This window comes from Pristis pectinata, chromosome 34 (assembly GCF_009764475.1).
Source record: "Pristis pectinata isolate sPriPec2 chromosome 34, sPriPec2.1.pri, whole genome shotgun sequence".
Lineage (NCBI taxonomy): Eukaryota > Metazoa > Chordata > Chondrichthyes > Rhinopristiformes > Pristidae > Pristis > Pristis pectinata.
Genome location: NC_067438.1, coordinates 11,255,038 through 11,269,516, shown reverse-complemented (window position 1 = coordinate 11,269,516; position 14,479 = coordinate 11,255,038). Strand labels below are relative to the sequence as shown.

The 14,479-nt window shown below is 42.9% G+C and overlaps 1 protein-coding gene across 1 annotated transcript in view; it reads right to left on the bottom strand.

Annotated features, from left to right (window-relative positions):
* The window catches only part of LOC127585943 (uncharacterized), a 68,022-nt gene that overhangs the window by 16,538 nt on the left and 37,005 nt on the right, over positions 1–14,479 (bottom strand). Inside the window, exon 3 of the mRNA XM_052043699.1 lies at positions 11,648–11,953. Within this exon, the coding sequence (XP_051899659.1) occupies positions 11,648–11,953 (306 nt within the window). The remainder of the gene's footprint in view (positions 1–11,647; positions 11,954–14,479) is intronic.

The window sequence follows — 14,479 nt, the reverse complement described above, 5'->3', positions numbered from 1 at the left end:
CAGTAAAGTGGCATGGAACCAAGCAGTAACCTAAATGAAAATGCCAGTGTCCATAGATGGTGGTATCCATAAGTGCCTGCCTCACTCTGGGGGCACCCATCAACTGCTGCTTCCTACACAACCTCACCAGCAGGAGGCCCTCCAGCAGGCAGGGGCACAAGATGCCAATAAATGTGTTGATAGAGGCCTTTTATGTAATGCTGTCAGGCCCATTCTTCTGTCCAGAGTCCCCAGTCCTTGGGTTTCTCACTCCGGCATGGAAATAATGACTGCGGAAAGGAGAGGTTGCTATCATGATAATCCTCGCTTGGCTTTCAATGGCTGTGTGATTGAACTCTACGCTTTAATGGTAGACCTTACTTATGGTTACGCCTGAAAACCTTTAGTACTTAATTACAATAAAACCTGCAACACCTGCATAAAGCTGTCAGAGCTGCTACCAGCTTCCAGTGAAGGACTGGAGATTCCTGTGCGGTAATGACAAACCTACAGTGAAGAAATGACTTCCTTATCTCCAAAAGGATTTTCTGCCTTAAGCAGCCAGTCAGTCCCAAAAGTTATAGAATAACAGCACAGAAACTTTATTAGGAGGAATCGGATGTTCAGCCTTTCATCCTGCTCTGCCACTCAATATGATCATGGTGGATCCTCTATTTTAAAACTTATTGTTTAATCTCATATCCCTTGTTTCCCTTTTTGTCTAGAAACCTGTTCACCTGCTTGAATATATTCAGCAACTTGGCCTCCACAGTGGAATTTCACAGGGTAACCACCATGGGTTTGGTCCCATGAGTGAAGAAGTTTTTTCTCTTAACAGTTTTTAATGTCATACCCCATATCCCAAGACTATAACATCTTGTTCTAGACTCCCAGCCAGGGGAAACATACGCTCTGTGCCCAGTCTTTCTTGCCCTGTCAGAATTTTATGTGTTTCAATGAGATAATAGAAGAAAATAGAAGCAGGAGTCAACCATTCTGTCCTTTGGGCCTGACCACTATTCAACACGATTGTGGCCAATGATTTACCTACTCCTGCCTTCTCCCTATATTCCTGGATTCCTTTGCCATTAAGGATGTATCCGGAATATGTTTCATGGCTTGGCCTCCACTTGCAGCAGCATCACAGGCACATAGCATCAGATAAGCAGCATTCAGAACAAACATAAACACAGTTAGAACAAAAAAAAGTCCACTGTCGTGCAAAATTGTCAAAGTGGTCATGGTGTTGCTGTACTGAGGTAGTAATTAGGGTTGTGCAGATTGGTTCAAGAACTGAATGGTTGAAGGGAGCTAGCTGTTCTTGAACCTGGTGGTGTGGGACTTCAGGCTTCTGTACCTCATGCAGGTAGCAGCGAGAAAATGGCATGGCCCGGATGGTGAGGATCTTTGATGATAGATGTTGCCTTTTTGAGGCAGTGCTTCCTGTAGATACTACTGATGGTGGGGAGGGATGTGCCTGTGATGTATTAGGCTGAGTCCACTTCCCTTGGCAGCTTCTTATGTTCCTGCACATTTGAATTGCCGTACCAGATGATGATGCAACCAGTCAGGATCCTTTAAACAGTACATCTGCAGAAGTTTGTGACAGTGTTCTGTGACAACCCAGACTTCCCTAACTTTCTAAGAAAGTAAAGACACTGGTGTGCCTTCCTTATGATTACATCAATGTGCTGGGCCCAGGACAGGTCATCTAAAATGTTAATGCCCAGGAATTTAAAGCTGCTGACCCTCTCCACCACCAATCCCCCAATGTAGACCACATGTTCACCCACCTTCTCCTTCCTGAAGCCAACAATCAGCTCTTCAGTTTTACTGATGCTGAGCGAGAGGTTGTTGTTGTGGTACCACTCAATCAGGTATCCTATCCCGGTCCTGTACATTGACTCACCACCCCTCGTGATTCATCCAATAACAATGGTGTTGTCAGCTAATTTGTATAGGCATTGGAGCTGTGCTTAGCCACACAGTCATATGTGTATAGGGAGTAGAGCAGGGGCTAAGCAGGCAGTGTTGAGTTGAAGCTATATTGATGGTCAGGGAGGAGGAGTAGCTCTATTACAGCGCCAGCGACCCAGGTTCAATTCTGCCACTGTCTGTAAGGAGTTTGTATGTTCTCCCCATGTCTGCATCAGTTTCATCCGGGTGCTCCGGTTTCCTCCCACATTCCAAAGACGTACAGGCTAGGAGCTGTGGGTTTGCTATGTCGGCACCGGAAGAATGGCCACACTTGCGGGCTGCCCCCAGCACATAGTCAGTAATGCAAAAAGATGCATTTTACTGTGTGTTTCGATGTACATGTGACTAATAAATAAATATATGATCTAATCTTACTAATTTTCACTGATTGGGATCTGCTGATGAGGAAGTCGGGGATCCATTTGCAGAGGGAGGTACAGAGGGCCAGGTGTTGAAGCTTGATGATGAGTTTGGATGGGATGATTGTGTTGAATGCCAAGCCATATTCATTGAACAGCATCTTGGTGTATGTGTTCCCATTGCCCAGATGGTTCAGAGCAGAGTGAAGAGCCAGAGAAATCACATCTGCTGTTGACCTGATGTGGCAGTAGGCAAATTGAAGTAGATCCAAGTCATGTATGAGGGGGAGTTGATTTGCACTAAAACAAACCTCTTGAATCACTTCATTATGGTTGATGTAAGCGCTACCGGACAGTAGTGGCATAACGTAGATTTTGAGTCGTTCTGGATTCTGGAGGCTTTGGGAAAATGCTCCGTATCTAGTCTGCCTCGTCCTGTTAGATTTGTCTGAGATCCAATCAATCAATGCCAAAATATTATCCCCAATCCCACGTGCTTTAGTTTTAGTTTTACACAATAACCTCTCATGTGGGACATTATCAAAGGCCCTCCGAAAATCCAAATACACTATATATAAAAACTAAAAGTACTGGAAATATTCAGCAGGTCAGGCAGCATCCATGGATAGGCTGTGGCTTTTTTCCATGGAGCATGGGAGGCTGAAGGATGACCTTATAGAGGTATATAAAATCATGAGGGCCAGAGATAAGGTGAATGGTCACAGTGTTCTTCCAAGGGTATGGGAGTCTAAGACTAGAGGGCATAGGTTTAAGGTGAGTGGGGAAATATTTAAAGGGGAAGTGAGGGTGGTGGGTATGTGGAATGAGCTGACAGAGGTTGATGCAGGTACATCTACAATGTTTAAAAGACATTTAGACAGGTACATGTTTAGGAAAGGTTTAGAGGGATATGGGCCAAATGCAGGCAAATGGGACTAACTGAGGTAGCCACCTTTGTTGACATAGATGAGTTAGGGCCAAGAGGCCTGTTTCCGTACTGTATAACTCTATGACTCTATATACCTCAGTTGTCTCTCAACTATACAGTCAACACTGCTCCCTGGTGTTCATCTGGCGCTGCAGTAAATGCTTGGATCTAGAACAGGGGACAACACTGCTCTCTAGTGACTGTCAAGAGGTACAGTGGATTTAGTTTCATCAGCAGCAGCTGTATTTATAACGATTTCTCAAAAAGACCATTTAGTCAGACCAAGTGGCTTCATTGAGAAACACTAAAAGCTCTGATTACCCCCACAGCTGAAATATAACTTCCATCTACACAGCTCATTGCTTATTTCTTATTGAAGGCCATTGAGATGAAATATTATCTGCCTCACCTTCTGAGTATTCCCAGCAACCTCCATTTGATTTCAAATTGCTAACAGTATTTTGCCATTATGCACCTCAGTACAGTTCCAACTGAGATTTCTGTTTTCACTGTCTCAGCTCAGTGATTCCTACCTACATTGCTATAATCAGTGCCTTCAGGCCACACCAACACAGACAACTCTCATTTGGTGGGAGTTTGCTCCATCCTGGCAACAGTGCATTCCAGGTATTCAATTCTCTGTACCTGCAGAATAGCAGTCTGCTTCCAGTGACAGGAAGCTAAGCTTCAAGTAGAATGGTTTGATACTCCATTAAGGCATTGTCGTTTTTGGATGGCCTCTAGCTGTGAATCTAACCAGCTTCATCAGCTGATAACCATCTTCTCTGGGAAGATCTCACACTAGGTTCCCTAGCCCTTTGATGTAATTGCAGCCTGCTGCTGCCTGGTGTTTCTCCTCACGAAATGTGCATCTCAGTCCTACCCTGCATATTTCACCTGGTGTTAATACCAGGCAACAGCATAAATATTATGAGGTACAATGTTACTGGGTGCAGCGCTCCTGCAAGGGAATGACATTGATGGGTTGTTGTTGGATGGTTGTTCTCCTGATGCTTTCCAGTGATAAAGACAAAAAAGAGCGCTTAAGTTGAGAGCCTAGCTGACATGCAGACACAGAACGATGATTGCTTTGAGAGAAAGCGGCATGGCTAAGATCCTTTAAGTAGTTGATGGCATGCAAGTTGTGATTTCAACCAATGGGTCCATAACAGACTCAATTTCAATGCATACACTTTTAAGTATGGTAGTTTTATCACCCCGGTACATTTCTCAAATCTTTCTTGCTGCAGTACCTCAATTGCAATGAACTTCCCAATGAAGTGAAGAAAATTTACAGGACAGATAGGAAATAGTTCAACTTGCATCACCTCCAGTCCACAGCCAAAGTCATTCCAATCTCATCACATCTACAGGCCAAGTTCTATCATTGTTGCTAAAGCCTATGAAAGAAGGGGCCTTAAACTAAACAGATGAAAAGTAAAGCCCTTTGCCATCCTGCACATCACTGTTTCAACCTGTGTTAAGAATGTATCCTGATCATCTGCTCTGTGTTCTTCTGGCACTATTTAGTGTGGAACTTATCAGAGTTTGTCTGCTTCTGTGGAACAAAACCACAGTTTGAAGTAAGTTATCTCAGGACTATAAGCTTTTCCTTTGGTTATTCAATTGTCCTTGCAGTATATTACAATCTGCCCAGATATTAACCTATTGACAATTACTGGACTTTTTGCACATAATCAGGATCAATGAGAATTTTTTTTCACACTTTCTCAAGGGAGTTAAGATGACAACAAATTATTAGAATTTTGCAGATTTGAAGCACTCACTCAGAGATTGGATTATTTGTGGAATCTGGGGGTCAAGTCCAAGGAAATGACTACCATGCCAGATAAAGTTAACTTTAGAAAAGTGCATATAGACCAGCAAAGCTGTATAGGCACTATTCAAGTGAATGCTGGATAGCCAATGGAAGGAAGTACATGTAGTGAAGCAAAAGATAAAAGGGAGAACAAGGGAAATACAGCCACTGTTACTTAGCTGTGGCAAGTATCGCAGGTTGAAAAATAAATGCCCTGCACGTGGGAACAGCATGTCAGTTGTGATTTGGAAGATCATTTCTGCAAACAGTGCACAAGGAAGAGGACAATGAAAGTGCATGGAGTGGACAAAATAACCCATGCGAACAGAGACAGGGTCAGATTCAGTGGAGCAGTTGAACCTGGTGCCAAAGGAGGTCAACTGTGAGAGGAACATCCAATAAATGCATCTATGCCTAGATATTGGTATAAAGCAACAAGTGACATTTCACCCTGACCTCAGAGCAATATGTGCTGTCCTTCCGAAGCAAGCTATTGCTTATAACTGAGTCATGGGCCAATCATGTATAACAAGACAACACTGAGTCCTACAGGAGATGCTCTCCAAAGATGATGAATCCAATGACTGATGAAGATACGATCAGAAGAACTCAAGAAAATAGGAGCAGGAGTATGCCACATAGCCCCTCAAGCCTGCCCCACCATTCAATATGATCAAGGCTTATCTATGCTGGACTCCTCTTCTATGCCAGTTTCCCATAGCCTTCAATTCCGCAATCTTTCAAAGATTTATCAACCTCCACCTTAAATACTTCCAATGATCTATCCTCCACAACCCGCTGAAGTAAAGAATGAGAGATTCACCAATCTCTGTAAAAAGAAATTTCAATGCACCTCAGTTTTAAATGACCAACCCCTTATCTTGTAATTACGTCCCTTCATTTGAGACTCTCCCACTGGTCAAAAATCTCAACATCTGCCCTGTCATGCCCTCGCAGGATCTTATATGCCTCAATAAGGTCCTCCTTGATTCCTCTAAATGCTGAAGAATACAGATCCAAACTCTAGCCTCTCCTGACAGGACAATCCTCTCATCCCAGGAATTAGCCTGATGAATCTCCTTTGGAATGCCTCCAATGCCACTACATCCGTTTTTAAGCAAGGGGACCAAAGCTCTGCACAGTACTCCAGGTATGGCAATACCTTGTACAACTGTAACATAACCTCCCCATTTTTAAACTCAAAACTCCTTGCAATTAAGGTCAAAATGCTACTTGCCTTCATAATTACTTGTTGGACCTGCTGCTAACTTTATGTTTTATGTACTAGAATACCCAGATCTCTCTGTACCTCACTCACCTGCAGCCTCGCTCCATTTAGATAATCTGCCTTTTGATTCCTCAAACCCATCAAAGTGCATGCCTTCACACTTTTCCACATTAAACTTCTTCTGCCGAAGTTTTTGCCCGATCACTCCATACACGTCCCATGGCAGGGTCACAAATCCTCAGCACAGCATGTCTTTCTACCTATCTCTGTGTCATGGGCAAACAGATAACTTATATTTCACCCACTCCGAGGTCACTAATACAAACAGTAAATAATTGAGGGCCAAGAACTGATGCCTGGAGCACCCCACTTGTTACATACATCCTTCCACCCTGAAAAAGACCAATTAGTTCCAACACCTTGTTTTCTATGTGATAGCTAGTTTTCAATCCATGCTAACACGATTCCTCTAATACCATGAACTGTTAATTTATGCACCAGCCTTTTATGTGGCATCTAGTTAAATGCCTATTGGAAACCTACATCTGCAGTTTCACCTCTGATGTAATTTCATCATTGTTGACCAGAAAAATGGTGCTGATAAAACTACATCATGGCAATGTCATGAAGACTGCTTCAGCCACTCAACTCACACATGAATATGCAAATAAAGTTATTGACTCATACAGCAGGGAAACAGGCCATTCAGCCCAGTGTCCACACTGACCAATAAGCACCCATCTGTATTAATCCCATCTTCCAGCACTTGCTCCATTGCCATCAATGCCTCAGACGACTCAAGTTCTCATCTAGGCACCTCCTAAATGCTGACAGTGATGATGCTCTCTCAGGCAGTGTATTCCATGTACTCACCACTTTCTGGGAGAAAGAGGTCCACCTTAGATCCCCTCTGAATCTCTTAATCACTATCCCAAATCTTTAGTTTTATTCACTTCCAATAAGAGGAAAAGATTCCTGCAGTCTACCCTATCTATATCCCTCATAGTTTTATATACCTCAATAATTCCCCTCTTAACCTACTCTGCTCCAGGGAAAACAGACCTAGCCTCTCCAGTCTCTCCTCATAACTAGAATACTCCATCTCAGGCAACACCCGGTGAATCTCCTCTGCACCCTCTCCAGCACTATCATATCTTTTCCTATAGTGCGGTGACCAGAACTGCACGCAGTACTCCAGCTGAGGTCTGACCAATCTTTTATAAAGTTGGAGCCATAACCTTTCTGCTCTTGTATTCAATGCCCAACTAATGAAGGTCAGCATCCCCTATCCTTCTGAACCATGTTATCCACCTGCACAGCAACCTTCAAGGATCTTTGGACTTGCACACCAAAGTCCCTCTGTTCCTCAATACTCTCAAGGTCTTTACCATTCATGGTGTATGTCCTGGCCTCATTAGTACTCCCAAAATTCATCACCTCACACTTTCTTGGATTAAACTTCACTTGCCATTTCTCAGCCCATTTCACCAACACATTGATATCACCTTCTACGACCCTTCACACTGTTGACAACTCCACCAATCTTGGTGTCATATGTTCCATAAAGGCTTCCTGATGTATCCTGGAAATTTGGGTAAGGTAGCACAGTGGTGGTGGTATAAGATGAGCAATCCAGCAACTTGGTTCGATGATCTGGAGGCATGAATTCAAATCTCATCAAGACCACAGAAGGAATTAAATTTAATCAACTTGCAAGATAATGAGATGAATACCGATGAATGTGCAACCACCAAATCAGCCATCTTTAAACTGTCTAACCTGAGGGAGTGAAATGGTCCAGAAAGCCACTCAGTTAAGAAGGACAATTCAGGATGGTCTACAAATGCCAGCCATGGCAACGACATTCATATTAAATAAAAGAACAAAGGGACTAAGTCAATAGAGTCATAGACTAATACAGCACGGATACAAGCCCTTCGGCCCAATGAGTCCATGCTGACCACGGTGCCCACCCAGCTAGTCCCAACTTCCTGCATTCGGTCCATATCCCTCTAAGCTCTGCCCCTCCATGTACTTATCTAAGTGCTTCTTAAATGATACTTTTGTACCTGCCTCAACCACATACTCCAGCAGCTCGTTCCATATACTCACCACCATCTGTGTGAAAAAGTTGCCCCTCAGGTCCCTTTTAAATCTTTTCCCTCTCGGCCTAAACCTATGCCCCATAATTTTGGACTCCCCTACCCTGGGGAAAAGACTGTTACCATCCACTTTATCTAGGTCTCTCATAATTATAAACATTTCTGTAAGGTCACCCCTCATTCTCCTACGTCCCAAGAAATAAAGTCCTAGCCTGGCCAACCTCTCCCTATAACTCCATCCCTCTAGTCCTGGCAACATCTTCGTAAATTTTTTCTGCACTCTTTCCAGTTTAACCACGTCTTTCCTATAACAGGGTGACCAAAATTATACACAGTACTCCCAAGTACACCAACAATTTGTACAACTTCAACATGATGTCCCAACTCCTATTCTCAATGCCCTGACTGATGAAGGCCAGCATGCTAAACGCTTTTTCACCAACCTATCTCCCTGTGACCCCACTTTCAACGAACTATGCACTAGTACTCCCTAGTGCTCTATCATTCATAGTACAAGTCCTACACTAGTTTGATGTTCCAAAATGCATCACCTCACACTTATCTGTATTGAAATCCATTTGCCACTCCTCGGCCCACTTCCCTAACTGATTAAGATTCCCCCGTAATCTATGATAACTTCTTCACTATCAAACACACCTCCGAATTTCACGTCATCTGAAAACTTACTGATCAAGCCTTGTGCAATTGCATCCAAATCATTTATATAATGAATTAATAACAAGGGTCCCAACACCAAAACCTGCTGCACACCACTAATCACCGGCCTCCATTCCGAGAAACAACCTTCCAACGACCGCCCTCTGCTTCCTACCTCTGAGCCAATTTTGAATCCACCTAACTAGTTCTCCCTGGACTCCATGGAACCTAACCTTCCAGACAATTTCACACACACAAAGCCATGTTGATGATCCCTAATCAGTCCTTGCCTCCAGTAACCTTTGCACCAGTGATGTTAGACTCAGTGGCCTGTAGTTCCCTGGCTTGTCCTTGCAGTTCTTCTTAAATAATGGCACAATAAGTTAGAGTGAGGGCAAGGCTCATGACCTGGGAACTCTGGCTGATGAGGGATATCGAGGCTCTGGTCAGGAAAAAGGAGGCATATTGCAGGTATAGGCAGCTGGGATCAAGTGAATCCCTTGAGGTACCTCACCTGTGATGAAGGCAGGTACCAAAATCTCTGCCAGGGCCCCTGCAATTGTTTCCACTTGTTTCCTGCAACATCCTGGGATACATTTGGTCAGGCCTTGGGGCCTTATCCACCCTTATGTACCTCAAGACCACCAACACCCACTCTTTTTTAATACAACTGTTCTGTTTCCAGAATTCCCTTACTTCCATGACCTTCTCCATGGTAAATACAGATAAGAAGTATTTGGTTAAGACCTCACCCATCTCATGACAACCAAATTATCCTGAAGGGAACCTATTCTGTTCCTAGTTGCGCTTTTGCTCTTAATAATAGAATCTCTTAGGATTCTTCCTTACCTTATTTGCGAAGGATATCTCATGTCCCATTTTTGCCCTCCTGATTTCCCTTATACTCCTCAAGGGATTCACTTGACCTCAGCTGCCTCTACCTGACATATGCCTCCTTTTTCCTGACCAGAGCCTCAATATCCTTCGTCAGCCAGGGTTCCCCAATTCCTGCCAGCCTTGCCTTTCACCCTAATAGGAACATGTTGGCCCTGAAGTCTCTTTATCTCACTACAAAAAGCCTCCCACTTGCCAGATGTCCCTTTACCTGCTAACAGCCCCTCCCAATCAAACTTTGTAATCTCCTGTCGAATGCCATTAAAATAGCTCCAATGTGGGACTTCAACTTGTGGACCAGTCCTATATTTTCCACAACTGTTTTAAAACTAATAGAATTATGGTCACTGATCCCAAAGTGCTCTTCCCACTGACACTTCAGCCTCTTGCCCAGTCTCATTTCCCGAGGAGGTCAAGTGTTGTCCCTTCTCTAGCAAGGCCATGAACATGTTGCTTGAGAAAACTTTCCTACACATTCTTAACAAATTATGCCCCATTCTAGTCCCTTAGCACTATTGCAGTTCCTAGTCAATATTAGGGAACTTAAAGTCACCTACTATTACAACCCTATTATTCCTCTTAGGATTCTGCTTTATCTTTTCTGCCAACAGTCACAAGTCAAAGTTAAAATAACGCAAAAGAAAAATAATGCAAACTCTGGCTAGCTGAAATAAAAGCAGAAATGCTAGAAATACCCAGCAGATCAGGCAGCATCTGTGGCAAGAGAAACAAGGGTTATGGTCTCAGGTTAATTCCCACTCATTAGAATTGATAAATAATAATCAACTTAATATATTAACACTGCACAGATGCTATTGATTATTTCCAGCATTTTCTGTTGTTATTATAGTAAGAATGCCATTTGACCATTTAAGTTTTTTTTAAATTTAAGGAAATACTCATGCTAGTTTGAATCACTCACTACTTTGTTATGAGAGAGAGAGAGAGAGAGAGAGAGAGAGAGAGAGAGAGAGAGAGAGAGAGAGAGAGAGAGAGAGAGATATATATATATATATATATATATATATATATATATATATATATATTTAGGCACAGGAGGACTAGAGACACAAGAGACTGCAGATGCTGTAGTCTAGAGCAATAAACAAACTGCTGGAGGATCAGGCCACATCAGTGGAAGGAAAGGGATAGTCAACATTTCAGGTCCTGATGCAGGGTCTCGACCCGAAACGTCAACTACCCCTTTGTCTCCACAGCTCACTGAGTTCTTCCAGCAGTTTTCCTTTCACCTTAGGCAGACTGTCAGGTATGCAATTAGTTCCATTATCTCTTCACGAATCTTATGATTTCTGTGAATCTCCCCAAACATTCCTCATCCCAACTCAATCCTGATCCTCCACCATTTTCCTCCTCCAGTTTTCCATTCCACCATTTTTCCACAACTGAAAATTCAATCATTCTGATTTGGCTGACAGCTCTGGGTTCATCTCACTAGTACAGAAATAGATGGTAGATCATAATCGCATAGTGACTCCACGGTGGGAGAGTAAATCTGTCATCGCAATGGAGGCTGATTGAACAGCTGCACTCATCTACTTATGTTCTTTCCACTGGGTGAAGAAACCAGTTTAGTTTGCAATGAAGGCAACAATCACAAATCTTGTACGGACAGTTCTTCAGTAAATGAGTAAATAATTTACCAGCTTCAGTACTTGCAAAATTTACAAACAAGTGAATACTTACAGTAGAGAAACAATTCTATTATACTTGTCTTTCTCTCATCTACAACAAAGCTAAAAATGCCTTGATCCTCGGGTTTCAGGCTGTGTATCAGCAGACAGCCATTAGAAGGCTTAAACCGTATACGGGATCTGAATTGTTCATTTGGTTCCTCCACAGGTTTATTTGGAACGTAATCCACAATAGTAACAGGGCGTTTGTTGATGACAGTGAAGGTCCATAAAATTTCACTCCTCTTGAGATCACCTTGGTGTTCAGGATCCAGAAAAACCGATGAACCAATGGTCCCAATCGCTTCTTTCCTTTTCACTGATCAGGATGAAAAAGAAAAAAAAACATTCTTTGAACTCTGGTGGCGAAATTCTGATTATTCAGCAGCATAAACAAAGTAAAATAGCAAATCAGAACACATTATATGAACAGATACAGTATGTATGGAATTCCATTATAGAGTTTCAGGACTTGGCCATGTGGGACCAGAGTTTCCACAATTTTACTCAATACAAGATCACAAGACAAAGGAGCAGAAGTAGGCCATTTGGCCCATCGAGTCTGCTCCATGAACTAAGCTAATACTATTTCTCTCTAGCCCCAATTTCCAAGCCTTATCCCCATATCCCTTGATACCTTAACATTAGATACCTATCAATCTCCTCCTTAAATGCCCCCAATGATTGGGCCTCCACAGCTGTACGTGGCAAAGAATTCCATAATTTCACTACGCTCTGGATAAAGAAATTTCTCCTCATTTCTGTTTTAAACCGGTACCCTCTAATTCTAAGATTGTGCCCTCTAGTCCTGGACTCACCCACCAGGGGAAGCAGCTTAACCACATCTACTCTGTCCAATCTATTCAATATTCTAAATGTCTCTATGAGGTCCCCTCTCATTCTTCTGTACTCCAATGAATACAGTCCAAGAGCCGACAAACGCTCATCATAAGTAAGCCCTTTCATTCCAGGAATCATCCTTGTAAATCTTTTCTGCACCCTCTCCAACATCAGTATATCCTTCCTAAGATAAGGGGCCCAAAACTGCGCACAGTATTCCAAATGAGGCCTCACCAGTGCCCCATAGAGCCTCATCAACACTTTCTTACCTTTATGCTTCATACCTCTCGAAATGAATGCTAACATAGCATTCGCTTTCTTTACCGCCGATCCGACCTGGTGGTTAACCTTTAAGGTATCCTGCATGAGTACCTCCAAGTCCCTTTGTACTTCCGTACTTTGAATTTTCTCCCCATCTAGATAATAATCTGCTTGTTTATTCCTTTTTCCAAAGTGTACAACCGCACATTTCCCAACATTGAATCTCATCTGCCATTTCTTTGCCCATTCTCCTAAACTGTCCAAGTCTCTCTGCAACCCTCCTATTCCTTCAATACTCCCTACTCCTCCACCTATCTTGATGTCATCTGCAAACTTAGCCACAAAACCATTTAGTCCATCATCCAAATCATTAATGAACAAAGTAAAAAGAAGCGGCCCCAACACCGACCCCTGCGGAACACCACTGGTAACCGGTAGCCAACCAGAACAGGATCCCTTTATTCCCACCCTTTGCTTTCTGCCGACCAGCCAATGCTCCACCCGTTCTAATATCCTTCCTGTAATTCCATGAGCTCTCATCTCATTAATCAGCCTCTTGTGCAGCACCTTGTCGAAGGCCTTTTGAAAGTCTAAACACACAACATCCACATCCACCCTACCTGAGATTTCCTCAAAAAACTCCAGTAGGTTGGTCAGGCAGGATCTTCCCTTCACGAAACCATGCTGGCTTGGGCCTATCTTGCCTTGCACCTCCAGGTATTCCATAACCCCATCCTTGAGGATCGATTCCAATAACTTCCCCACCACCTGTCTCCCATCCTTCTTGTACAGCGGAACTACATTTGCGACCATCCAGTCCTCCGGAACCATGCCAGAGTCTATCGATTCCTGGAAAATTATCACCAATGCCTCCGCAATCTCTGAAGCCACGTCTTTCAGAACCCGGGGGTGCACCTCATCTGGTCCGGGAGACTTATCTGCCTTCAGTCCATTTAGCTTCCTGAGCACTTTCCCTCTAGTAATCTTAACTGAATTCAGTTCTATCCCCCGAGACCCCTGACTATCAGGTATATTGCTGATGTCCTCCACAGTGAAGACCGATGGAAAATACTCATTTAGTTCCTCTGCCATCTCTCTGTTATCCATTATAATCTCTCCCGCACCGTTTTCAATTGGTCCTATATCAACCCGTGTCTCTCGTTTACTCTTCATATATTTAAAAAAATCTTTTGGAATGTTATCTGCCAACTTCCTTTCATAATTCATCTTTTCTTTCCTAATGACCTTCTTAGTTTCTTTCTGTAAGTTTTTAAAAGTTTCCCAGTCTTCTGTTTTCCCTGTCACGAACCAGCAACAAAAGAAACACACTGAGCATGATTCAGTGTTAAAAACTATTTTATTAATCACTACTTATGATAATACGTAAAATAAAAGTAAAAATGTTAGTATGTTAGAATTCAAGAATGTTAAACCTCGAACGTTAACCCCAAAACTAAACTCTTCGTGTGTGTGTGTGACAAAGTCCAAAACTCCCAGTTCCTGAATGGTTCTTAAAGTTCAGTTCCGCAAGCCATAAGGTGAAACATGAGCAAGGGCTTCTTCAACAACCACCGTTGTCTGAAGATAAGATGTAGATGTAGAAAAACATAGAGAGAGTACATACGAAATCCAAATGTTCCACGATGGAACCCAAACGACACTTCAGTGTTTACTCGGTAGTGACTTGCTCACCCCGAAAAGCATCCGAACCGTGGTCGTCCACACACAAATACCTGTTTCCTTC